This window comes from Hemibagrus wyckioides, linkage group LG07 (genome assembly GCF_019097595.1).
Source record: "Hemibagrus wyckioides isolate EC202008001 linkage group LG07, SWU_Hwy_1.0, whole genome shotgun sequence".
NCBI classification, from domain to species: domain Eukaryota; kingdom Metazoa; phylum Chordata; class Actinopteri; order Siluriformes; family Bagridae; genus Hemibagrus; species Hemibagrus wyckioides.
Genome location: NC_080716.1, coordinates 817,740 through 844,993, shown reverse-complemented (window position 1 = coordinate 844,993; position 27,254 = coordinate 817,740). Strand labels below are relative to the sequence as shown.

Sequence of the window (27,254 nt, the reverse complement as noted above, 5' to 3'; positions counted from 1 at the left end):
ACACAGTGATGTTCAGTTCTGGAAATGATGCAGATGAATAAAAAGATTCCCTCTGAACTTTTACTTAGAAATATTTATTTAAAAAAAGAGAGATAAAACTGCTAGTTTGCAAAAAAAAAAAGCTATATTAAAGGTAGTGAGATTAATGTTACCTTCCCACTGCTTCTGACAAGCAGAAATTTTTTATTCTCCCTCCCTCTCTCTCTCTCTCTCTCTCTCTCTCTCTCTGCCAAAGAGAAACTGATAGAATAAAAAAGAGAGACAAAAAAAAACAGGACGGTGAAAAGAGGGATTTCTCTCTCTCTCTCTCTCTCTCTCTCTCTCTCTCTCTCTCTCTCTCTCTCTCTCTCTCTCCTTTTTATTCTTTAAGTGTTCTTTTATCAGGCAGTATGGTGGCTTAGTGGTTAGCACTGTTGCCTCACAGCAAGAAGGTCCTGGGACCCTAATTAGGAATAAGTGGGTATAGATGATGGCTGGACATTCTTCTATCTGTTTTTGTTCCTTTGTTCTTCTCATTCTGTCTCTTCTTCTTTCTTAACTGTTTCCTTCTCAGTTTCAGCCACTCCACTTCAGTTCCTCGTTCTTTCTGCCTATTCACCATTTCATTTCTTATTTCTTCTGTTCTCTCTCTCTCTCTCTCTCTCCATCTTCTGTCCTCCTCTTCTTTTTCGACTCTGTGAGGAATGGAGCACATCTGTTTGCCCTTTTGTTCCTCCCCTTAGAGAGAGGAAATGTGTGTGTGTGTGTGTGATATTGCCTAGATCACAGTCACCACATTGTGTAACACCCCCCCACTCACACACACACACACACATCACCATGTGTCTAAACCTGAAACGTGTCCAGAATACACAAACACACATATGGTGTTAAAAGTCATACTTCAGGATTGTGTGTGTGTGTGTGTGTGTTGGTTCAGAGACTGAGTGAGCCTTTACCCCAGCGTAAGACGTAATTCAGAACTTGTTAACTATCGAACCTGAACCTTGTAGATAAATAAAAAAATAAACAAACAAACAAACAGGTGAATCATTTCTGTTTGAAGAATCAACTCCAAAGCTGTGGACGTGAACAAATCAATCGATTCTTTCTACGGTTTTGTCAATGAGCTATTTCAGCTCGAACCTCAACCCTCTGCTCTGTGAGGTTGATTTAAAGGCATTATTTACTGTTGGCAACACACACACACTTTGCATGTCCCATGAGTTTCCCACAGTGAAGTGAGATATTTCCTGATGATGTGACTTAACCGACCTGAGAGACAGAGATAGAGGGATATGGGAGGGAGAAGAAAGAAAGAAGGTGTCAGATTCCATCTCTCTCTCTCCATCTGTCTATCTCAGTATGTTCTCATTCACACAAATCAGATTTTCTTATTCATGCTGTCAGTCTCTCTCTCTCTCTCACTCACACACACACACACTCTCTTTCTATCTCTCTCTTGAATTCACTCTCATGAAGTCACATCTGTACTCAATCCACAGATGTTGCAAGTGTTACTTGGTTTCTATGATATAAAACAAGTAAATCCTGGGAACTGTTGCACCATCATCTGTCTGTCTGTCTATCTATCTGTCTGCCTTCCTACCTGTCTGTTCATCTGTCTGTCTGTCTGTCAGTCAGCCTACCTGTCTATCCATATGTCTGTCTGTTTGTCTGCCTACCTGTCTGTCTGTCTGTCTGCTTGTCTCTCCATCTGTCTGTCTGTCTGCCTGCCTGTTTCTCCATCTATCTTTCTGTCTGCCTGTCTCTCCATCTGTCTTTCTGCCTGCCTACCTGTCTGTCCACCTACCTGTCTGTCTGTCTCTTCATCTGTCTGTCTGCCTGTCTCTCCATGTGTCTGTCTGTTTGCCTGCCTACCTATCTCTCTGTCTTTCTATCTGCCTGTCTGTCTGTCTATCTGACCCGTATATCATGATGTAATTGTTAATCCACTTCTTTATGTCTAAACGAGTGAAGCATTACTCTAAAGCTTTAATCTGCTTCAGCGTAATTAGGCTGCTTCGTCCTTTTGAAAGCCGACGTGCGTATCGCTCCTCAGATCAGAGAGCGGGAATTGCTCCGAGATTCCGAGCGACGTCTCAAATGAGTTCAGAATAAATTTCCATGCAGCTCGCAGATAAACACACAATCACACACCGTGAGGTTATTGAACTCTCGGGTCTCTACTGTTCATCAAATTTATTCCGTATTGTGTGTGATGAGATAGATTACACACACACACACACACACACAATTCATCAGCCTGTACGGTGATAACTTCATTACCTTCTCCACACACACACACACACACACACACACACACTCTCAGTAAGCAGCTGCTGATGATCACACTGTGCACAGCGCTCGGATCTCTGTCGAGATTTATTTTTGTTCTCAGCGCTCTCAGTTCCTCATCAGCACCTTAAACGTCACTCGGTGGATTTAGCGCCTCGGTTCTTCACACAGCAGAACCCAAAACCAACTAAAACTCAATCCAAACTACACACTGAGCACAAACACACTGCTGTCTGAAACCCTGTACTGAGCTGAGCTGAGAGAGGGATAGAGGGATAGATCTACTGAGTCCCTGACAGAGAGGAGAGAAGAAAGAAAGAAAGAAAGAAAGAAAGAAAGAAAGAAAGGCTATCAGAATAATCTAGATTTTAATTGATATTAGTCAGGATGGAGGATGGAGTGATGGCGTGATGGAGTGATGGATGATGGAGTGATGGAGGATGGATGATGGAGTGAAGGATGATGGAATGATGGATGATGGACTGATGGGTGATGGATGCTGGAGTGATGGAGGATGGATGATGGATGATGGATAATGGAGGATGGATGATGGAGTGATGAAGTTATGGATGATGGACAATGGATAATGAAGTGATGGATGATGAAGGATGGATGATAGAGTAATGGAGGATGGATGATGGAGTGAAGGATGATGGAATGATGGATGATGGAGTGATGGAGGATGGACAGATGGATGATGGAGGATGGAGTGATGGAGTTATGGATGATGGATAATGAAATGATGGATGATGGTGGATGGATGATGGAGTGATGGATGATGGAATGACTGATAATCAGCACAGGACTGAACGTCTCTTTATTATTTCAGTTTCAGGTATCCCTCAGAACCCGAGCTTCTGAACCAGGTTCCTACATTCAGAACAAACATCTCCATAAGGTGGTGGAGAGCAGGATTGTAAAAGAAAGAAAAAAAGAAAGAAAGAAAGAAAGAAAGAAAGAATACGTGACTAGTTAACATTTCATCTTTAGCCGCTTCCATAGCAGCCCCTAGGTGTAGCGCTAGCCTGCTAGCTTTATAGAACACCTTCTTTTATGTAGCTAGAGAAATTACTAGCTAATGTTTTCCTCACATGAACATGAGCTAGCTTATTCGCTAACACGTCAATGCAAGACTTTTAGCAAACCGCTACATTTCTGTAAGTAACAGACTAGCAGGAGGGAACGCCGAAGTCTCCACAATGTCTCAGGCAAGGGGTCACATGATTAATGAGTCAAATGATTTAAAAAAATGCCTGAATGATTAGCAAACAACTTGAACATTAGCTTGTCCGCCTCCTGCTGTTTGTAAGCTAATCTGCTTTCCTGTAAAATCTATGTAGCTACAAAATGACAATGTGTTCAGTTAGCATCATGCTAACACCTGTTGTTTATACATTATTCTGACTTGTTGCTTTTGTGAATCAAACAAACAGCTACTTTATCAAATTTACACGCAGCATTGCTTAACAAAACAATGTTGTTATATAAACGAGTAAATTAGCATGATGCTGGTTGTTAGTTAGTTTTATTTCCCAAAAACGTTTCCTGAAGTCTCTGTGTAGATTAATAATGTTGGAAAATGTTTTCTGTACACATCGTAACATACTGTTCAGCTATCAGTTAGCATGATGCTATACATATGGTATAATTTGCTTACAACACATAATCCATTCATTGCTGGAGATTCCAGGAAAGCACAGTTTTTCTCATTAACATCCAAAAAGTATCATGCCGTGGCAATTAGCATGATGCTAATCGCTAGTTCATAGCTTCTGTTACTTGTCTGCCTTCTAAAGAGGTCCCTGAAGAAATGTGCTGCTTATTTTTGGCTGTATGAATAAACAGTTTTGGGAAAATTAATTAGCATTATTTATGTATAATGTACTTGTACAGGTAGCATGATGCCAATTAGCTGAAATTCACATCCAGCTGAAGGAGTTTCTTAGGGTTGTGTAAATGAAGATGTACACATGGTGTTATTTAGCAAACAGTGCCATGTGTGATGCCTTCGTTCAGTGATTATGATGCTAATGAATGGTTTATGTTCACCAGCGTTCCCTGTTAAAGAGGTTCCTGAAGGTGATTTTGTAGTTTTAATTAACATACAAATAGTACAGCGCAGTTAGCACAAGGCTAAATGGTGGTCTTGCTGTTGGGGTTCTTGGCCATAGAGATGAACTTTACAAAATAGTTTCCTTTATTCATGCAATGTTGTCAGTTAGCATGATGCTGACTAGCGCCTGTAGGTTATTTGTCAGCGCTGCCTGCTGAAGAGGTTCCTGAAGGCGCTGTTGTAGTTCTTGTTGAAGGCTGTGTAGATGAGCGGGTTGAAGAACGAGTTGGAGTATCCGAGCCAAAGGAAGACGCTCTTCCAGACAGGTGGGATGTCGCAGGAGCACAGTGGGATGATGAGCTCGGCCAGGAAGAATGGGATCCAGCAGAGCACAAAGACTCCGATTAGGATTCCCACCATCAATGCAGCACGACGTTCCTTCTGCTCACGCCACGTCTCGCCCTCGGGCTGGAACGACACGGCTGCGTGACGGACACTGAAGGCCATTTGTGGCTGTTCCGCGGCCTCCTTCACCTGAGGACCAAAACACAGGAAGGTTAAGTTCTCTGTACATTTTATCCCAGTTTATTTTTTAACTTCAACTCAGTTATGGACCAAAAGCTTTAAGACTCTGATGCTGAAGTGATTTTTAATATTTCTGTAAACTGTCCGGTTTGGTGGCTCCAAAGAATATCCCAGGAAGACTAGGCATGAGGTGGGTAGACATTCTAGATGTATCTGCACAGACAGGAACCCAAGATCAAACCAGGTACCCTGGAACTGGGAGGCAGCAATACTACCTGCTGTACCACAAGGGTTGGGGGATTTTGGTGGTTGGGTTATTTATGAGGGGGTTGGGGTAGTGGAAGGAGTGGAATTTGGTTGGTCTTGCACCCTGGAGCTGAGAGGCAACAACACAACTTGCTGTATCAGAAGGGTGGGGGGAGTTTGGTGAGTTGATTGGTTATGGGGGGTAGGGGGTAGTTGAAGGAGTGGAATTTGGTTGGTCTTGCACCCGGGAACTGAGAAGCAACAACTCTACATGCTGTACCACAAGTGTGGGGGGAGTTTGGTGGGTGGGTTGGTTATGGGGGGTAGGGGATAGTTGAAGGAGTGGAATTTGGTTGGTCTTGCACCTCCAAGGCTGGGGGTTTGATTCCCCTGTACTTTGGGGATTTTCAAGACCAACTCAAGAGAGAGGAGATCTTAGCAACTTCAGTGAGAAAGAAAGAAAGAAAGAAAGAGCTAATTATCCATTTATTTTTACCTATTCCTGTATCAAGCCCTAAGTATAGCGCTAACATGCTAGCTTTCTTTAAGACCTTATTTTAAGTAGCTATTTATCAACTAGCTAAGTACACTCCTTACAGTAGCAGTAGCTAGCTTACTTAATAACAAGCTAATCCAAGAAAGTTAAAAATAGATAACAGCAGCTTGATTCCACACTGGGGAATTTGCGACTTTAACCAGTACAGAATTTACTGAACTACAGAACCTACAAAAAGGTATCAGTGGCTAACTAACAGGAGCTGTTGATGATTTTCTCCACAGTTTTGTGCTAAAATGAGTGATTAATTACTGCCTGTAGCCCATCTGTTGATTTTCAAAAAGTATTGGCCCCCCTTGCCCATCGATGGAGATGAACTTCAATAGGAGCAGATAGTGTCAATTCCAAATCCCTGCAACAGATTGCCATTCCATCTGGCATGAATTCCCCCCTCGCCACTAGTGTCCAGGATACAGGGATGAACGAAAGTGACTTTTCTAACCCAGCTCTGTACTTTCTGTTGCTCCTGATGACATAAAAGGGCTGGTGGATCTCTGCTTTCCAGCTCATGCTGAGAAGGAAATTTTCATTCGTTCCCCTCGTGTGTGATCTAAAATGACATCGAATTAGAATGATACTACTTCATCACATTTTCCTGTCATGTCTGATTGTACAAAATGCATTTGGCTTGCCGGATCTGCTGCTCTCCAGAATGATGTGATGAACATGATGAAAATTCTCCAGACTCACCTCTTTTTTTTAGCATAAAAATGAAAATGACAGAAAACCAGGCTACTTCACAAAGAGGGTTTTCCATCATGATGAATAAAAAGCCATTATTGCGTTTATGGTAATGTATGTGAACATGACAACAACAACATGATATAAGTTGTTTATTTTGTGTAGTGTTTGCTGCCTCTGGGTATATTCTAAAAGAGGAACTGGTACATGTAAAAAAAAAAAAAAAAAAAAAAAAAGCTCATTACACACCTCTCCCCTGCCTGAATTACTCGAGAGACGGAGATTAGCGCTGAGGAGGAATAAGAGGAAAATGAAAAAGCATGGGAAAAGTAATGAAGCAGAATGAACAGAGGTGGAGAGAGAGAACAAGAGGAGACAGATATATAAATAAGAAAGACTGCGTCATTATTGTAGCACCGAACACTGCTGTAAAGCACATTTTATTTGTCTTGTACCAAATAGAGAGACTTGTTTTTATTCATTAAACTTAAAGAGCTTAGCTCGGTTAGGCAGAGGAGAACAGAGTCGAAAGAAAGGAAGGGATGGGCAGGGAACAGGGACGGATAGAAGAAAGAAACAGAGTGGTGTACAGGGAGGGAAAAAAGTACGAGAAGAAATAAATGAAAAGAGAAAGGATGGAAGGAAGGAAGGAAAGAAGGATAGAAGGAAGGAAGAAATGAAGTAAGGAAGGATGGATGGAAGGACAGACAGACAGACGGATGGATGGAAGGAAGGAAGGAAGGTATGGACAGTACAGGACAAAATACATAGAAAGAAGGTGATGATGGAGAGAGCAAGAGAAATGGAAAGACTGGAAAAAAGATAGAAAGAAAGAAAGAAAGAAAGAAAGAGAAGAAGTCTGGTCAGAAAATGGAAAAGGGATGGACAAAGTGAGAAATTAAGAAAGAAAGAAAGAAAGAAAGAAAGAAAGAAAGAAAAGGAAATAGAGGGAAGATATGAGAGAAAGAAAGAAAAAAAAGGTTTGAGAGAATTGAAAAAAGGATGGACAAAGTGAGAGATGGAAAGAAAGAAAGAAAGAAAGAAAGAAAGAAAGAAAGAAAGAAAGAAAGAAAGAAAGAAAGAGTGGGATGAACCAAGGGAAGAATGGTAGAGGCAGAGTGTCATGATCTACTGAAAGGAATGATGAAGAGATCAGGTAAAAAAGGAAACAAGACTGAGGGATGAAACTGTAGTTTTTATAGCTTATATTTTATTCGTTCCTGTGGCATTTTACGTTCTTATTCCTTTTTCCTTTTCAAGGGTCAAAAAACAGTGGTGTAAGCATTTCACTGCATATGACACTGTGTAGGATCGTCTATGTGACAAATAAATATTTTATTTTTATTTTTTTTGAGAAAGAGCAACAAGTCACCTCCCTCACTGGAGACTAATTGTAGTGTGAATGTCCTGCATCATTTATTCAGGTAGGAAACACTGGAAACTCTGCTGAGACACTTTCATCCTCCATCACTGCGCCTCCACGTACACATTTTCTCTGTGTGGAGTCGCTTTAACACTGCTGCCTTGTTATTTTCGCACAAAATGAGCCGCGGCGGACGTGTCATGCTACCGCTACGACGTGTGAAGACCTGCATGAGGGCAAAATTATCCTCATATAAGAAAAAAAAATTCCTTTCTGCAAAATGATTTTTTCTCTCCGGTGAAGCCCTCCTGCTGAGAATAATTGGCTTCTTTTTCCGTTCAGCAGGCAATCAAGCACCTTCCTTTCCTCCAGCAGGAGGAAAATAACATCCAGACGTTCCACAGCTTCGCTTTTTTTCCACAACTTAATGTAACTCTAAGAGGATAAAAAGTACGACTTCTTGAATAAATCCAAAAATTGCTGAAACATTTTCAGGACATGCTGTTATAGGAACTTTGGGCTGGGAACAACAGTGTGTGTGTGTGTGTGTGTGTTTTATGACTCCATATGCTGTCCAATCATCTAATGATGATCCAATCTGGCTAATATTCAGAGGACAATTAAATGAGTCACCGTTTGTAAGAGAGTGCAAAGTGACACTGTAGAACAGACGATCCAATTATGACCATGTGTGTGTGTGTTCTGCTGCCCACCGAGAGAGAGCTGCCTGGTTTGATCTCAGCATATCCTTTCTCCACAATCCTTCTCCTCCCTCTCGCTCTTTTCATCTGGTTCTGTTCTGAATTTTCATTTCCTTTCACAAGCTGTCTACACACCAGTAACTCCCACTTCCTGCACAATACCAAGTGTAAGATTTGTTTTAAAAAAAAAAAGATCTATTTTACAGTATGTGACCTTTAAAAAGTGGGCTGTGTCTAAGAAGTCACGGATAAATCAATGAACTGGGTGTTTTGCCGGTGTTTAGAAAACTGGAAGTGATTCTGAACTTGCTGAATAGTGATAGAAACAGCTGTACACCGTCCATGACACTCATAGCAATAGATAGATCCAATCATCCAATCACGTGGCAGCAGCTGATTCATTCATAAATCTTGTGACCTCGACTGTGGCGTCGTTGCTGGTGAGTATTCATCACCATCTGGTGAACATCCAGAGCTCAAATATCTCAAACTACTCTGTACAGCTGTGGTGAGCAGAAAAGCATCACGTCAAGCCTTGTAGTGGACGGGTTAAAACAGCAGGACAGGTTCAGCATAGATCAAGAATCTGATGATGAAGTCACTTTTTTTAAAAATCCAGATCCAAAAGGGGGTGGGGGGGTAGGAGGTAGTGAAAGGAGTGGAATTTGGTTGGTCTTGCACCAAGTCTGCGGGTTTAATTCCCCTGTACTTCAGGGGTTTCCCCGGGGTACTCCAGATTTCTTTCCACCAAAGACATGCACTGTAGGCTGATCAGCATCTCTAAATTGTCTTGGGTGTGTGTGTGTGTGTGCATATGATTGTGCCCTGCAGTGGGTTGGTACCCTGTCCTGGGTGTCCCCTGCCTTGGGCACTATGTCCCCTGGGATAGGCTCCAGGTTCCTCCAGTCCCTGCATAGGATAAGCACTACAGGAAATGGATGGATGGTTGGATGGGTGGGAGGATGGATGGATATTATGGAGTATATCTACTTCTTTTGAAGTTCATTCCAAAGAATACCTAGTGTAGAGCTATAGTACTTCTAATTTGCAAGTTAATTTCAACTCTTAGCTCTAGTACATTTCAGACATCCAGCATGACCGGACTGATCAACTACCTCTGGGATGCTGGGGGACATTCAGGACATTTAATTTTTGTCCCTGTGCGCTTTCTGTAACACTGATGTTCACCAGAGAATACCAATTAGGAGCTTATGTGTTTGTCTTGGGTTTTAAATTAGAATAAGGTACATAAGGTACAAACTAAATGCTAATTCTATCCTTTCATGAGCATGTGTGTTTTTCTTGAATTCACAATGAGAAATCCTATTAGGGGAGAGAAAGTGTGTGTGTGTGTGTGTTTGTTTGTGTTGTGACTAAATTACAAGGGCTACCTTATCCTGAGGCTAATTGTGAAGCTGAGTTGGAACGCCAATTATTTTTGGTTGATTTTTGTTTCATTAGGATGCAGTCATTAAATTCGGTTCAGGGTTTTTGTTAAAATTGTTCTTATGATAATTGGAAAATGTACAAATATAAACATGAACATATGCGCATATGTAAATGCACCCTCACTTTCTTCTTACCTCAATAATCTCCGACATCGGCATGATGGTGTTGGTCTTGCGTGATCCGATGCGAAACTTGGCAGCCTTGTAGATCTTCCAGTACACAAAGAGCACAACGCAGAGGGGCAAATAAAAAGCGCCAAAGGTGGAGAAGACTGTATATGACGGTTCTTGGCTCACTTGACACGACAGATCCACCTCGGAATACGTCTCCCCCCAACCGAAGAGCGGCGACAGGGATATGACGGATGAGAGCAGCCATGTGAGTCCAATCATCACATTGGAGATCCTTTTCCGTGTCTTGAGCGTATACTCGAGGTGGCGCGTGATGGACCAATAGCGATCAAGCGCAATGGCGGTCACGTTCCAGATGCTGGCTGTGCAGCACAAAACATCGCATGAAATCCACACTTGGCAAAGAGCTTTTCCGAGGATCCACCGACGGCCGTAAAGTTCCCGGACGAGGCTCAGCGGCATCACCAGTCCGGCCACCATCACATCCGAGATGGCCATCGAGGCCACCAGGTTGTGAGGGACACGGTGGAAAGTTCGGACTCTCAAAATGGTCACCAAAACGAGAAGGTTCCAAATGAACGTAGCCACTACGAGCATGGCTAAAAGTGTGAGAGTGAGGACGCTAAACACGGAGAACGGCCGATAGAGGTTCCCTGATTCTGGTCTGTGGGTCAGGTTTGATAAAACAGCAGTGATGTTGAGATGAGGCATGCTGGCAGGAAGCAGATTAGCATTACAGATCATTCAGCAATGTTGAGGTGAATCAAGTCTCTGGAATTCTTGGTGATGTTTCGGTTAAGCATCGCTCTGGATGCAGATGAAAACGTTTGAACCTTTGATAAAACGTTATTTGTTGTTTTGTTGCACGATTAATACAGTGGATACATTCGCATTAGAAATAAAACTTAGCTAGCGTTAGAATTTTTTTATTTTAACTATTCTTTAAGGTGTCAGAGGATTTCTTCATGATGGTGGGGCTAGTTCCAGGCATCATCTTCGCCTTCCTCAGTTAATTCGTCTTGACAACATGGAACTGGTGCTAAGCATCTGAAATTTGGTACTAATGAGGTGCCAATTTGAACTAGCATGGGTCAAATCAGTTAGTGTCTTGTTTTCTTTGGAGTTTGCATGGCTGCTGTCGAGAATTTGAGATGGGCATAAAAAAATCCTTGGTGATCTTTGGGGTCAGATATAAGTGGCTGAAGATTTGATTAAATTTTGAATTGGGTGCCAGAACCTCTGTTTAAAATAGGGAAGTGGAAGTTTTTTATAGTGCATATCAACAATTAAATCTGGTCTTGTTAGTCAGTCAGAATGGTGAAGTAACTGCAGAATTAGCATTCTGGGATTAATACATGAGAAGCTAGCGTTAGATTATTCACTGAGGTTTATTCATATTTTGAAATGAATATCAGATATAAAATTAGCCTCTAGAGTTAGCGTGAGTCACATGATCAATCTATAAGGGACCAGTTGGTGCTAATGCAATCTTGCTTGCTTTTTGGCAGCGAGGTTTTATGACTCTGTACCGCTGCTCGCCGCCGTAATTCCAGCTGCTTTCAAGCTGATTAAAGCGAGCAATCCCATCATGTTCAGCCACGGCGGACGTCTAAAGTTTTGATCTTCTGGAGTTCATGTAGGTGGAGGGTGGACTGCCAGTCGAAATGGACAACTTGCTGAAACACACACACACACACACACACAAGAAAAGAAAACAGAATTGAATAATAAAAAGAATAAATCACTGCCTTCTCTACAGCAGGATGATGAAATTTTAAAGATGTCTCCCGGAGCCCTGAGGCGCTGCAGACTTGTAGGTTTGCCAGAAAATACCCCGCAGTATTCTAACATCTTTGTCTGCTCAGAACGCCAAACTTCTCCATGAGCAAAATGCCAAGACGTGTCTGAAGAACGGAAAAAAAAAAGAATCTCAGAGATGAAGGAGTGAAGCCTCGCTTTTTTTTGTCCATCTCCATATCTGCAGACAGGCTCGCGGCTTTCATGTGCAAATAACACGATACGATGCCACGTCCAAGACTTTTTTATCAATCGTCCTCCTGAATGGACGGATGGAGGGATCATCATGCCTGCATTGACTGCTCTACTTAAGAGAAGTGTGGGCGGGAAAAAGGACTCACACTATTACATGATGCTATTTATGGATTCGCCACATGCTCAGACCAGACTTACAGTCTCTATCCTGAAGCCTCTTTTTATTACATTACACAGGTTTTTTGTTTGTTTGTTTGATTGTTTGTTTTGTTGAAGTGTTGTGTAAGAGACGAGAGGCGTGACGGCTGCTCTAACATCACCGCAGGGTAATTATTTCATTACTCCGCTTTGTAATCATCCTTAAGTGCCCTTCTCTCGCTCAAGGCACTTTTCATATCGTCTTCTGCTGACACAAGCACACCACCAAGTCCAGTTATGATCTAATCCGTCCTTGCAGCAACAAAATTACGTCCCCTTTTTTCTTTTTAGGTCCAAAAGATCTTAAATGAATCATGGGAACAAGAGAGAGAGAGAGAGCGAGAGAGAGAGAGAGAGAGAGAGAATGATTTATAGCTTTAAACATTTAATATGTATTAAATGACCTGAAATAGTTGAGAAATTTCAAAGGAAATGGAAATGAGGACGAAGAGAGGGGGGAAAAAATATTCCCACTTTTTCTACCAATAAAGCCGTGTATCAAGTCTACAGGAACACGAACTCGCAAATCAATAACCTTGAATTGAGAGAATAAGCTGGGCTTAAAGGCAGAGAGGGCTTTAAAACAACACCAACTTCACCTCGGATGAATGACTCACTCGCTTGTCTCACGCAATAACAACGAGCCGGCGGGGGAACGAGGGAAAGAGGGATGGAGGGAAGGAGGGATAGAGGGATGGAGAGAAGGAGGGATGGAGGGAAGGAGGTGAGGAGGGAAGGAGGAATGGAGGGAAGAAGGGATGGAGGGAAGGAGGGATGAAGGAAAGGAGGGATGGAGAGATGGAGGGATGAAGGGAAAGGGGGAAGAACAGAAGGAGGAATGGAGGGATGGAGGGAAAGTGGGAAGGAGGAATGAAGGGAAGGAGAAAAGGAAGGATGGAGAGAAGGAGGTGAGGAGGGAAGGAGGAATGGAGGGAAGAAGGGAAGGAGGGATGGAGAGATGGAGGGATGAAGGGAAAGGGGGAAGAAGGGAAGGAGGAAAGGAGCGTTGGAGGGAAAGTGGGAAGAAGGGAAGGAGGAAAGAAAGGAAGGAGGAATGGAGGGAAGGAGAAAAAGAGGGATGGAGAGAAGGAGGGAGGGAAAGAGGAAGGAAGGGAAGGAGGGAAGGAAGAATGGAGGGAAGAAGGGATTGATGGAAGGAGCTCGCTCATCAGAAATCACTGGAGGTTAAGTGTGAAGAGTTTATCCGAGCTCACGAGTGTGTGACGGCTTTCAAACCAGGACAAGCAGTGAGATGTGTGAGGACACGTGTAGACGTCTCAGGTCGCACCGTCACGTGTTGATGTGATGAAACTATAGTTTACACTCCTCAAACCTCCATGAGGATCTTTCCCACTCTTTTCTGGCTCAGGAGCTCTGTGTGTTTTTCCTAATAGAAAAAAACAAATACTTGATTGCATCATCTGCCGAGATTCAGACATGTCCATCATCAGAACCAGACTGTGGGAAAGTTTCTGTATTCAAAGTTATGCAGTTTTTAAAGCCATAAACCCACAAGAACTTGCCTTTAAGCCTTACGTCTTTTCAGTAACATAAATAAATGAGACTTATATCAAGAGATCTATAAAACACCGGACAGGTATAACATTATGAGCAGTGCCAGGTGAAGTGAATAAGACTGATGATCTCCTCATCATGGCACCTGTTAGTGGGTGGGATATATTAGGCAGCAAGTGAACATTTTGTCCTCAAAGTTGATGTGTTAGAAGCAGGAAAAATGGACAAGTGTAAGGATTTGAGCGAGTTTGACAAGGACCAAATTGTGATGGCTAGACCACTGGATCAGAGCATCTCCAAAACTGCAGCTCTTGTGGGGGTGTTCCCGGTCTGCAGTGGTCAGTATCTATCAAAAGTGGTCCAAGGAAGGAACAGTGGTGAACCGGCGACAGGGTCATGGGCGGCCAAGGCTCATTGATGCACGTGGGGAGAGAAGGCTGGCCCATGTGATCCGATCTGAATTTACGCTGTTTATTATTAAGCTATTTATCCCTCTTTTTATTCACTGGTTTTGTCAAATTCAGAAATTAAGACGATTCATTTCACCTGTAAAGTATAATCCCGCCCACATGTGGAATGATAAGATGACCGTGCTGAATGATGACCGTGCCATGTGTACAGAAAATGAAATCCACACTCCTACCTGTTCAGGACTTCCCCCTCTACTATTCGCTCATTAACGCACTGTTGTGGTTCCGTGGGCTGATTTAACAAGCAGAGACGCATTATTGACCGGACCCGAAGGGCGCATCTGATTGGACGGCTAGGCTGGCCTGAAGGACTGGTGGAAAAAAATGTGCGTATATAGTGATGAATGAAGAAGGAAGAAGAATGATGGAAAGATCCGTGTAGAGTGAACGACAGAGAGAAAGAGAGAGGAGAGTTTCTCTATCGATGTTCAGGTGCCCTCTGAAGTGAATTAAGTTACTGCAGCGTGATGGAATAGAGCAAGGCCTCTGATCGATGGGGTGACTGCATGAGCCGTGTGTCTTATTGAGCCGCTATTGATTCATACAGTGAGAACTTAGCTTGGAAACAGGTTCGAGTGTTTGCCGTAGCACAAATTTATTCATCTGGTGCGTTCGTTGTTTTGTGCTGCTCTTGCCTCTGTGTGTGTGTTTGTTGCATGTTTTCTTCACTCTGATGAACAGAATAATGCCTCCCTGAAAAAGGAACACGCCAAAGAACCGAGAGGAATTTTGTCAGAGAAGCATGAGGCTCAGTGCCAGATGTATCCACAGACATCTGTATTAGCAGGCAAGACAGAGAGAACAGAGCGTACACCGCTGTACCCTGCAAGCAAAGTGCTCAGGGGACGAGGCGTCATGCCAGATGGCCAACCTGTAAACATTGCGTCACATCAACACTTCTGGGTGGTTGCTGGAGGATTTTCTTCCTTTCTTTCTTCCTTCTTCGCCGTATTAAAAACGTTTGCGCACATCTCTGTGGGAATTAGAAAACCTGATTCTGAAAAAAAAGCAATTATTCCTGACTCCACTCTGATCAAACAGCCCTTCAGGAAACACCTTCAGTGCCTTATACATTATACATATATGTCACATCTCATAGAATCCATTAGATCCAGAGTAAACGTGATTATACCTGCTGTTTAAATGCAAATTCCAAGCAGGAAAATTGATATTTTCTCTCGGATTTTTCACTCTGATGCAGCGTAGCTTGAAATGTCCTCCATTCTGACTGGTCAGAATCAAAAGATTCTTTTCCTGTAAATTACAGATGACTGGTTTCTATAGTAACCGAGACTCGCACAGCTGATGCTTCACATAAACAGATTAAAAAAATATGAAATTGTCCTGGTTCGTTTCCTGGAAAACTGTGAGCAATGCTAAGATTATTGCGATGCATCGTTCGTGACTCCGAGTCGACTCTTTTAGTCGAGCTGACTCATGTCTCAGAAAAAGGAGGTTTTGGAAATGAAATGCCGATTCATCTCACACTGCATTGTTTGGTTTTCACGTACATGTAACATAAACAAAAAAAAAAACGGAAACGCATCGAAACAAATACTAATTAAAACAAAGGAATCGTTTGCCATTATGACTGAATCGTATAAATGAATCATAGCATTTTTTAAATTTTTCTTGTAGTGCAAGAGTTCACAAAAAAGAACAAAAAAAAAGCTTTGGCCAGTTCTGGGGAAAAAAAAAAGCTTTCAGGGAATCAAGGAATCGAGAGTCAAATGATTCGTTTAGGTGAGTCGATCGATCGTTGTTTGACTCAGTAAAGTCGTGATACAGATGCCAGAACTGATAGAGAAATTATTGTCAAGTAGGCGGTGAAGCGGTCAAGCCGAGGCAAGTAGGACACCCTGGAGACATGTATCATGAGTCATGGACACCTTTAGGTTAGATATAGATGAGAAATGAGAGACAGGAAGCGGAGCCTCAGGGACACGGTTTCTGGGGCATCATATCAGCACCGGTTCCAGACCACAAGCTTTCCATTACACAAATCTAAACTACAGTGTGTGTGTGTGTGTGTGTGTTAATGTGAGAGAGAGAGAGAGAGAGAGAGAGAGAGAGAGAAAGAGAGAGAGAGAGAGAGAGAGAGAGAGAGAGAGAGAGAGAGAGAGAGAGAGAGGCGAAGGTCTGTGGCAGGATGATGATTTATCCCTGTTAACTCCTGCCTTCATTCATGAAGCTCATTCTCTCTCACACACGCTCTTCTTTCACATTCTTTCTTTCTTCCTCTTCCCCCTCTTTCTTTAAATTTATCCTACACTTTATCATACACTCCTTCAGCCCTGAAATATATCGCTAACTCTGAATCAGTAATGTTTTAGCCTGTTTACTATAGCGCTAGCTTGTTTATGTTAAAGCTAGCCTGTTTATTGTAGCGCTAGTTTGTTTACTATAACACTAATTTCTGTTTTAGCCTGTTGACTATAAAGCTACTCTGTTTACTACATCGCTAGTTTCTGTTTTAGCCTTTTTACTATGGCGCTAGTTTGTCTTTTAGCCTGTTTAGTAAAATGCTAGCCTTTTAACTATAGCGCTAGTTTGTATTTTAGCCTGTTTACTATTTTGCTGGTTTCTGTTTTAGCCTGTTTACTATAATACTAGCTTGTTTGTGTTAAAGCTAGCCTGTTTACTGTAGCACTAGTTTGTTTACTATAACGCTAGCTTTTGTTTTAGCCTGTTTACTATAATGCTAACCTGGTTACTATAGTGCTAATTTGTCTTTTAGCCTGTTTACTATAAAGCTAGCCTGTTTACTATAGCACTACTTTGTCTTTTAGCTTGTTTACTATATCACTAGCCTGTTTATTGTCACACTAGTTTCTGTTTTAGCCTGTTTAATATAGCGCTAGTTTCTGTTTACTATAGACCTAGCCTGTGTACTATAACATTAGTTTGTCTTTTAGCCTGTTTACCGCAATGCTAGCGTGTTTATGTTAAAGCTAGCCTTTTTATTGTAGCGCTAGCTTGTTTTTAAGCCTGTTAACTCTTGGCCTCTTTCCTCTAACACTAGCCAGTAACTCAACTTTCCCTGGAGTAAACAGAAATGCACACTTCTCGCCAGAAGAAATCACCGCTTATGACTTTTATTGGTAAAGTACTATGGACTCCAGTCCGAGAGAACAGCGTTTAGTCGACACTTTCAGTAACTGATGGAATAAAATCATCTCTCTGTCATACCCTGACTTCTCTGCAATGTCTTCTGAGTGCTGAAACCCAAACACACACTCAATAGGAAGCTAGTATTTCTTGGCAGCTTGTTCTTAATGGGTTCCGACATTTACCCCGGGGCAGCAGAACACACTCTGATGCCTGTCACTTTATTACTGGGCAATAGAAGAAGAAGAAGAAGAAGAAGAAGAAGGCTGTTCAGCTTTAATGCACTGCTGATTTCAGATCATGTGTCTGTTAATTTAGAACAAGGCTTCAGTGTGTGTGTGTGTGTGTGTGAATCCAAAACAGTACATCACACATGGAGGTGTGTTAAACTTTTGGTTAGACATTGTGAGATACAAGATAAAGCCTTGAGGGCAGAGTGGAGTAGTACACACACACACACACACACACACATAAGCTCAGTGCCTCAGTGCAATGAGCCGCATCACTGCATTACACACTGATACACAATGAGCATGAATGACTGTGTGTGTATGCATTCGCATTCATAATGCATTTCTCCTCTGCTTGCTGTACACAGAAAGTGTGTGTGTGTGTGTATTCCACGCTCCGCAAGTCCAACAGTACAATTAATAAGCTCCTTAGGGTAATCAGCTAATCCAATTAACTTGCAACTTCATGAGTTGTAAGGACACACACACTCTGTCAGACATATCAGCTGTAATGATTCATCTGAATGTTTTTATTGTACACTCATTTACTCATCAAAATCTGGCCACTTGCTCTCTAGAAAACCAGTTCTATAGTTACTAGTAAAGTGGGCATGGTTTCAGTCGATGAACAGGGGGTGTTGTTTGTGTGAGAGCCAATCATAGTAAAAGAGGTGTGGCCATTGGGAGTGTCGATCCTAATAAAGGAGGCGTGACCCATGTAAAACTTATTCTTATGAATGAGGTGTGGGCTTAGTAAGAATAAATTTTAGTAAAGGAGGTGTGGCTTGTGTGAGCATCAATCCTAATAAAGGAGGTGTGGCTTGTGTGAGTGATGACGTTAGTAAAGGACTCAGCTAGTTAGTTAGCTGAGTGTCAGCCCTGCTTTAGGAGGCGTGGCTTGTGGGAGTGACAGTCCTAATAAAGGAGGCGTGACCTATGTAAAACTTATTCCTATGAATGAGGCATGGCTGTAGTAAGAGTAAATTTTAGTAAAGGAGGTGTGGCTTGTGTAAGCATCAATCCTAATAAAGAAAGTGTGGCTTTGTGTAAAGGGGGGTGTGGCTTATGAGAGTGCCAATCTTAATATACGAAATGTGTTTTGTGTGTAAAGGGGGTGTGGCTTATGAGAGTGTCAATCTTAATAAAGGAGGTGTGGCTTGTGTGTTAAGGGGATGTGTGGCTTATGAGAATACCAATCCTGGTATGGGAGGTGTGGCTTGTGTGTAAAGGGGGTGTGGTTTATGAGAGTGTCAATCCTAATAAAGGAGGTGTGGCTTGTGTGTAATGGGGTGTGTGGCTAATGATAGTGTCAATCCTAATATAAGAGGTGGGATTTGTGTGTAAAGGGGGTGTGGCTTGTATGAGCCAAGTAAGGAGGTGTGGTGAGTGTCAGTCCTAGGAAAGGGAGGCATGGCCTCAGTGCCTGTCAGTCTCTGTGAAGTGGGCATGGCTGAGGATGACGAAAAAAACATAATCCTATAACATTTCATACTTTTATCACTTCACTGTGATTCTGTCTCCAGCAAAAAGGCATGAGAATAGAAAGAATTCCACTGTCAAGGTCCTCACACACACACACACACACACACACACACACACACACCGCCTGTCTCTTCCTGAATGCAGCACAGGCTCCTACTCTTTACTGTAACAGTACCTCTGCCTGCTGTTCCTTCCTGTCAGCTACCTCACGCTTCACGCGCATCGACGTGGCGAGATTTCCGAGTCTCACTCTCACTTTGCATTAACCGTTACCGTAGCAACGTCAGTTGTGTTTAGTACAGTGCCGATGGTATGCGGGGTTCTGTCGCTGACCCCACTCCACGCATCCTATAGCCTGCATAACAATAGTGTGATGTCACACTTTGCCCCGCCCCCAAAACCTTTTTACTCTTCTTTTGCTCTTCTTTTGGCTGCTTTTTTTTTTCCTCCACGAAATAAAAGCATATGCACAGGTGGAGTTTGCACTTTCCAGCTGAGTCGCCAGAGCGAGGGGACGAAAGTGGCATATTGGTGAGAGACAGAGCGAAGAGGGTTTACTGAGGAGCACAGCTTGAGACACGAGCAAAAAAAATTAATAAATAAAAAAATGAGGCTATAGATGGGGAAAAAAAAAAAAAGATGAAATCTGTCACGGAGTGGAGCAGGCAGTGGATCCAGGGGTGCGAAAGCAAACTGGCGTGAAAGCTCATGTTTACCAGGCAACACACTTACAGATGGGAAAAAAATACATCTGCTCGAAAATTCCGTTCGGAATTAGCATCAAAAGCTTTTTAGAAACACGCCGTCTTACGCAGTTTGCCATAGAAACGAATTCGAATTTTGTTTTCTTATTTCATTTAATACTACAAATAGAGTAGAAAAAAAGTAGTGAAATATTCATTCGGAAATTTGTTTTCTTATCTTTTCTTATTCACTTTGTCCTCAGTTTCTCTGTTTGAATGACAGAGCACACACACTTGAGTGCCAAACAAGTTTGTGCGAAAGCTCCCGATCCATTTTCAGATCAAATCGTCTCTTTGGTAGAAAAGATTAGACGTAAGGAAAAGCTGACTTTCTCTACAAAGCAGTTAACACTCTATGGAAACTGTGCCGGAACTTAACTAATGAATATGCAAGATTTTTTTTCTCTTTTTTTTCTTTTTAAAGAATTCCAAAATATTTTCAGAAAATTCCAGATTTTCAGTTATTCAGTGATTATTATTATTATTATTATTATTATTATTATTATTATTATTATTATAACAGGCAAAAAGCAGTGAAAACAAGCAAAAGCACACATTGTTATGTAAGAGTAGGAGTGGGCCTGGCCAGGAAGAATAAAGCATGACTTACCCACAATTCCAGAGATAATCAGCGTTCGGCTTCAGCGCATCAGTGTCGCTGCAGCGAGAGATGCAGACTGAGCGGAGTGTGTGAAGTGCGAGTGTTGTACCTGCTGCTGGAGCTGTGCGCGGATCAAACCAAGTACACACACGTGGGGGGGGATGGGGGACAGGAAGGGGTTGGGGGGTGTGATTCTGACAAGAAGAGCGAAAGCAGAGGACGAGTGAATAAAACAGCAGGATTTATATTATTGTCACACATGGAATTGCATGTGTGTGTTTTTATTATTCCCCACAGGCATATGTGTGTGTATGTTTGTGTGTGTGTGTGTGTGTGTGTGTGTCGATCGGTCTTTGAAAATCTCAATCAAAGAGAGGGAAAGAGAGAGAGAGAGAGAGAGAGAGAGAGAGAGAGAGTAGCTAAATCGAGTCTCTCTGGAGGCATATTTTGAGGAATTGTGATGTCTGATGTGACGTGGCTGCTGGAATATTCATGAGATCCTCCTGATGGTTCGCATATTAAAACACAGCGACTGTAGAGGCTTCAGGCCAATAGAATATGGCTGAATTACAATAGAGTTAAAAACAAACAGTGTATCTGTTATAACAGAGGAGAAGACACGAGATTTAGTAACAGGAGATTACAATAGAGTTTAAAAGGAAGAATGCCTCCATTCTGATAGAATAGAATAGAACAGAATAGAATAGAACACAGTTAAACTGCAAGAGTTTGGAACTAGTTATGTCTTTATTGGAATAGAATAGAATAGAATAGAATAGGTCAGAACACAACACAGCCATTAAAATAAAGTTTAGAAGAAAGAATGAATTTAATATAGAATAGAATATCAGCTAAGATTCAATAGAGTTTGGAACTAAGTATGTCTTTAGAATAGAATAAAATAGAAAAGAATAGAATAGAAGATAAAAGAACAGAACAGAATAGAAAAGAATAGAACACAGCTAAACTGCAGTAGAGTTTGGAACTAGTTGTGTATCAGAATAGAACAGAACACAGCCATTAAAATAATGTTTAAAAGAAAGAATGAATTTAATATAGAACAGAACACTGCTACACTGCAATAGAGTTTGGAACTAAGTATGTCTTTATTAGAATAGAGTAGAATAGAATAGAATAGAATAGAACAGAACATGGCTAAACTGCAATAGAGTTTGGAACTAAATATGTCTTTATTTGAATAGAATAGAACACAGCCATTGTAGCATTGTTTAGAAGATAGAATGAATTTAATTTAGAATAGAACAGAACTACACGGCAATAGAGTTTGGAACTAAGTATGTCTACTAGAATAGAATAGAATAGAATAGAATAGAATAGAATAGAATAGAATAGAATAGAACAGAACACAGCCATTAAAACAATAGTATTCGCAATAAAGTTTGGAACAAAATACGTCTCTATGAACAAAACAGAATAGAAATAGAATAGAACTTGGCCACACTCCAGTAGAGTTTAGAGTCTAACTCACCTTTATTATAATAGAATAGAAGAGAATTTTATGATATTTTTAGAACCGAAAGTGACCCTGAGTTTTCGAAACCCGTTACATCAACAAACATCAGAAACTCTGAATTCATCTAACTCCAGCAGACCTTCAGGGAGACTTTATTCTACTTAGAAGAAAACAGCAGCTTGAAGTAGAGTGACAGATGCTGTTACCATGGTTACCGCCGTTCATGAAACAATGGAACTCGGCTGCATTACGACGTGAAACCCGATGAGTGCGGCTGATGAGGAGGAAGGTGATGCTGGAGAAGTGGAGATCTTCTCCGTTATGCAGATCTAAACCTGCCGCTCACACAGGAAGTCAATGCTCACCTGTTGCGCCGTCACGTTCTGCATCTCTTGAAGGTGATTGGTCGGCTTCCTGATAGAAGTGCTTTGTGCTAAAATCTCATCTGACCACCTGCTGCAGCACTGATGCAGCAAAGCACGTTTTCCTCCCAAACTTAAATCAAACTGAGGGATTTAATGCGACGTGTCAGGACGGTGATATTTCATCTCCGTGTGTGAAATGATTTACCGGCCTCGGCACACCGTAACCGTAAGGCACCTGATATCCCGTGGAACCGAGACAGAAAAACAACTCCAGTGCTTTATGTCTCTGAAATGATCTGCGGTTTACTGCTTTAGTCGGTGAGGCAGTAAAACAGGGTGCTGTACGTCTCGGTCATCTACTTTAGCGCAAAGGTCAGTGGCTCTAGCGCTGGGGTGACACTCAATCACCCCGCCATTTCCTGAAAGGCTAACCTCCTTCAAAAAAAGTTCAAGTGTAATTCCAGAAACAGTAAAACCTCATGGTCAAGTGGTGCACTGAGAGAAGGCGTATCAGTGGAGTCAGCGGGATTCATTAGATTCATTTGACTCAGTCGATCTTTCAGGCATTAGTAAGATTCATGTCTCTTGTGTTCAGTGGATCAGTGTTTGAATCAGTGAATCATTTGGTCATGGCAGAGATTTGCTCAGCAATTCCTCTGGGGATTAGTGAATCTTTCAATCAGGAGTGAGATTCACACTTCTAGTGTTCAGTAGATCAGTGTTTGAATCAGTGAATCTCATCTTTCACTCTGTTTTGACTCAGTGAATCTTTCAATCAGGAGTGAGATTCACGCCTCTAGTGTTCATTGTAATCAGTGAATTATTTGGTCATGGCAGAGATTTGTTCAGCTCTTCCTCTGAGGATCAGTGTTTGAATCACTGGATCTTTTGGTCAGATGAGAGATTAATTCATCTGCCATCCTGTAATTCGTAGTCTGAGTCAGTGAATCATTTGCTCACAAGAAAGATTCACTTCATATAGCATTCTGTGGACCAGTTTTGAGTCAGTGAATCATTTGCTCACAAGAAAGATTCACTTCATATAGCCTCCTGTGGACCAGTTTTTGAGTCAGTGAATCATTTGATTCACTCCTGTGTCATTCAGTGTTGAATAAATCAGTGACTCTATCAGATATAACTGAGATTCAATTATTCATTGACTCAGTGTATGAATCAATGAATCTTTTTTTTTCTTATGACCTAGATTTGTTTCTGTTTCATTGAGCATATAAACATTTGAGCTAATGAATCTTTCAGTTCCGGGTTTTCAGGCATGCATTTGATGCACATAGTGTTAATCAAATATTAAGCTCCTCCCTCCCATTTGGGGAAAAAGTGATGAGATTAAAGACCAGTTAAAGTTACAGAGAGTAATAAAAAATGATTTCCTGTTTGCTATATAATTAGCAGAGCAGTAAATTGGAGCACAGCCAAAGAGAAGCTAAGTGAGGCAGTGATCTGAAAGTGTTCTACATTTTTTGGTGACCTCGTAGCGATGTAAAGTCAGAGACGGTCTTCTGTTTGCTGCAGCCTGTTTTCCACGACACCCAAGGATTCTGACACACGTCTTTTAAATACGAGCTGAGAAGTGGATAATTACCCCTTTAGGGATGAGCAAAATCCATTTGTGCTGAAATGGAATTAGCAGAACGGAATAATCAGAAGACAAAAGAACGTTTTCTAGGCAATAAGTAAATAAATAAATAAACATTTGTGATTATAAATATATATATATATTCACACAGTCCTCCACCGCACTGCAGGCTGTAACTGAATGTACAGGATATAAGCAGCATTCTGGAGTCATATGAATGGGAACATAAGAAGGAGGAGTGAGTGAGTGAGTGAGTAAATGCATAAGTGAATAAATGAATAAGTGAGTGACTTAATTAATGAATCTGTAAGTGAGTCAGTGAGTGAGTAAGTGTGAAAGAAAGAAAGAAAGAAAGAAAGAAAGAAAGAATGAGTAAGTTTGAAAGAATGGATGAATGAATGGATGAATGAATGAATGAATGGGTAAGTGAGTGAGCAAATGAATTTATGAATGGGTGAATGAATGAATATATGAGTAAGTGAATGAATGAATGGGTTATGAGTGAATATATGAGTGAGTGACCAAATTAATTTATGAATGAGTAAATGAATGAGTGAGTGAGTGAATAAAAGAATGACTGAAAGACTGAATGAATGAGTGAATCTGTGAGTGAGTGAGTGAGTGAGTGAGTGATTGTGGATGAATGAATAAGTGAGCGAGCAAATCAATTTATGAATGAGTGAATGAATATATGAGTAAGTAAGTGAGTGAGTGAGTAAATGAAAGACTGAAAAAATTAGTGAATCTGTGAGTGAGTGAGTGAGAGAGTGAGAAAATGAATTAATGAATGAATGAATATATGAGTGAGTGAATGAATGAATGATGAGTGAGTGAATGTATGAGTGAGTGAGTAACAAAATGAATTTATGAATGAGTGAGTGACTGAGTGAGAAAATTAATGTATTGGTAAGTGAATGAATATATGAATGAAGGGAGGAATTAATTAACGATGAGTGAGTGAAAAAATACATTCATGAATGAGTAAATGAATATATGAGTGAGTGAGTGAATAAATGAATGACTGAAAGAATCAGTGAATCTGTTCATGAGTGAGTGAATGATTGTGAATGAATGAATGAATGAATAAGTACATGAGTACACAAATGAATATATGAATGAATGAATGATGAGTGAGTGAATGTATCAGTGATTGAGTTACAAAATGAATATATGAATGAGTGAGTGAGTGAATCATTAAGTAAGTGATAAAGTGAGAGATTTTCTAAGAGAATGAATGAATGAATTAATGAATGGGCAATGAGTGAATGAGTGAGGGAGTAATTGATGGGTGAGTGAATGAATGAATGAATGAATGAACGAACTAGTGAGTGAATGAATAAATGATTTATAGAGTAAATAAGTAGTGATTTGCTGAGAGAGTGAATGAATGAGTGATTTGCTCAGTCTGCTAAATGAAAGCGTGATTTACTGAACGGATGACTGATTATCTGAGTGAGTCTGAATGAGTGAATGAGTGAACAAGTGAGCAGCAGCCTGCAGAATGAGGACATGAGTAAATGTTCTGAGTGGGTGTAGAAACGGACTGACCCGCAGAGAGAAGCGAGTGACCCGTGTACTGGATGTGAACACAGAATTAAAAATTAATGTGGAATGTGCTGCGGATCAGAGTGAAAGCCTCAGAGTCTTGTTAGAGGGAAAGATGGGAAATGAGAAATCTGGCTGCTCTCGCGGCTCAAAGACTCAAAATTGGTACAGTCGCTTGTGTTCAATGTGTTCAGGAAATACTGCAGTAGCTCCAGCCCTCTTATCTACCTCAGCAGTTCGGAAAGAAAACACACACATACAGATTGATCAAAAGGCTTCACAAGCTTCTGGTTAGCGATGCTGCTGTCGTGCTGCTTGGCTACACCTCAGCAAGGTTAACTTCACGTGCAGGTGAAATTCCTCATCGCTGTCCAGTCCTTAATTTGCCTTTCATCAATCTCCATGGTAGCCTTGACATCAGAAATATAATCCTCCTGGGCCTGCAACACAGCATTATGGACAAACATTCCGGATCCATACAACAGCCGTGTCTCACGTCAGTCTGATTTATACCACCGCCGATCTGCCGAGCGAAGACGGAGCTGTCCGAAATAATTCATGCAGCTGCCTCAAAACGTTGACGGTCTCATTATAACAAAGCATACGTTTTTCATCAATATTGTTCATATTGCTAGCTGCTTTCATGCCACATGATTACAGCTAGCTTATGTTAGCACTCGACAGTGAAACACTGCAACAATACAATTCATTGTTCGAAGCAAACACCAGTAGTAGACACCAACGTAGTCAAGTTATTTTGTAGCTTAAAAAATTGAGGAGTATGACATCATCTATCCTCAACTGTAAATTGTTAAAAACAAAATACATACAAATGTCTACAAAATGGCTAGTTCAAGTGTTCCAATGTTTACAAATGATATAAATTGTATAATGTGCACAATAATCTTTTTTTAAGCTAGTTAACTAGCTAGCTAACAAACTTTCCATCGACAAATCTGTACAATGTTTTTCGTAAGAATCTCAAGCTGAGGTAAAAAAAATTTAATCCATCCAAATATTTCTAATACCCGTCTAATAAATGCTATTACTGGAATTTGTTCTGATTTTCTTCAGGTTCTCTGACTAGCTAAGATTACCCACGCTTGGTAGCTAGTTAAGTTCAGAACACTTTGTTGTTTCAAACTTAGTCAGAGGAAGAAGTCTCGCCTCAGGAGCTGCCTGGCATCACAGCAAGCGCCGCCAGCAGAACCGACAGCGGGGACTGGCGGAGGAACCCGAGGGAAGGTGAAAGCCGAGGTTAAAAATACAGTATCTTTGTCTTTCCGTGTTCTCGTCTCCTCTCATGGAGGGAAAAAGGAAACTCATTTTACTTTTCGAACAGCATTGCTTTTCAAATGAAGCTTTTTAGCCCCTGCGCTGACCTCCTCCGTCTGGCTGATGGACCACTCTGGAATTGTTTGAAATGCTAACACACGGCTCAAGGCGAATGTTTAAGCAGCAGAACACTTTGGCCTGAACTCGGTCAGATATAACAGTCGGAATCGATATGAAGTCGGTAGGCTGCTGCGAGCTCGAGCTCTTACACCTGCATTCAAATGACTAGAGCTGAGAGTCATGCTAATCCTGAGGAGCTAAAAAAAAATGCTAAAAAAAACCAAACAAACAAACAAACAAACTCGAAGTGTAATTCTGACAAAATGCCTTGAAGGATGTTTTCTGACCTGTAGCTTGAGCTCTGACTCAGCGGGCCGCTAGCCGAGGATCTGAAATGCTAACAGACGGGCGCCAGGCTAATAGCAGGTCAGATACGGAGCAGGAAGCAGAGGCAACATTTGGCCCGAGTGTAGAAGCGTCGACGGCTTGTGTTCTGATCACTGAAGCTGGGAGTGAAAATAAGTTTGAAATAAATTTCTTTTGTCTGTCTGTTTGAATCTGGCATCGAGGAAAAGCAGTGCTGATTTCACTGTTGGCTAAACCTGAGGTGGATTTTATAT

At 41.4% G+C, this 27,254-nt stretch overlaps 1 protein-coding gene across 1 annotated transcript; it reads right to left on the bottom strand.

Annotated features, from left to right (window-relative positions):
* Nucleotides 1–210: 210 nt before the first annotated feature.
* Nucleotides 211–20,430, bottom strand: htr5ab (5-hydroxytryptamine (serotonin) receptor 5A, genome duplicate b). Its single transcript, XM_058394154.1, has 3 exons — nt 20,331–20,430; nt 9,986–11,658; nt 211–4,864 (listed from the first exon to the last, which is right to left on the bottom strand). The coding sequence occupies exons 2-3, from the start codon at nt 10,724–10,726 to the stop codon at nt 4,532–4,534; spliced, it is 1,074 nt and encodes a 357-aa protein (XP_058250137.1). The 5' UTR covers nt 10,727–11,658; nt 20,331–20,430; the 3' UTR covers nt 211–4,531.
* Between the last annotated feature and the right edge of the window lie 6,824 nt (nt 20,431–27,254).

Excerpts from the sequence above, each read along its gene's own strand:
- htr5ab (XM_058394154.1), bottom strand. The coding sequence starts at position 10,726 with ATGATCTGTAATGCTAATCTGCTTCCTGCCAGCATGCCTCATCTCAAC. Across the intron at positions 4,865-9,985 it reads CGATGTCGGAGATTATTGAG|GTGAAGGAGGCCGCGGAACA; the intron begins GTAAGAAGAAAG and ends TTTGGTCCTCAG.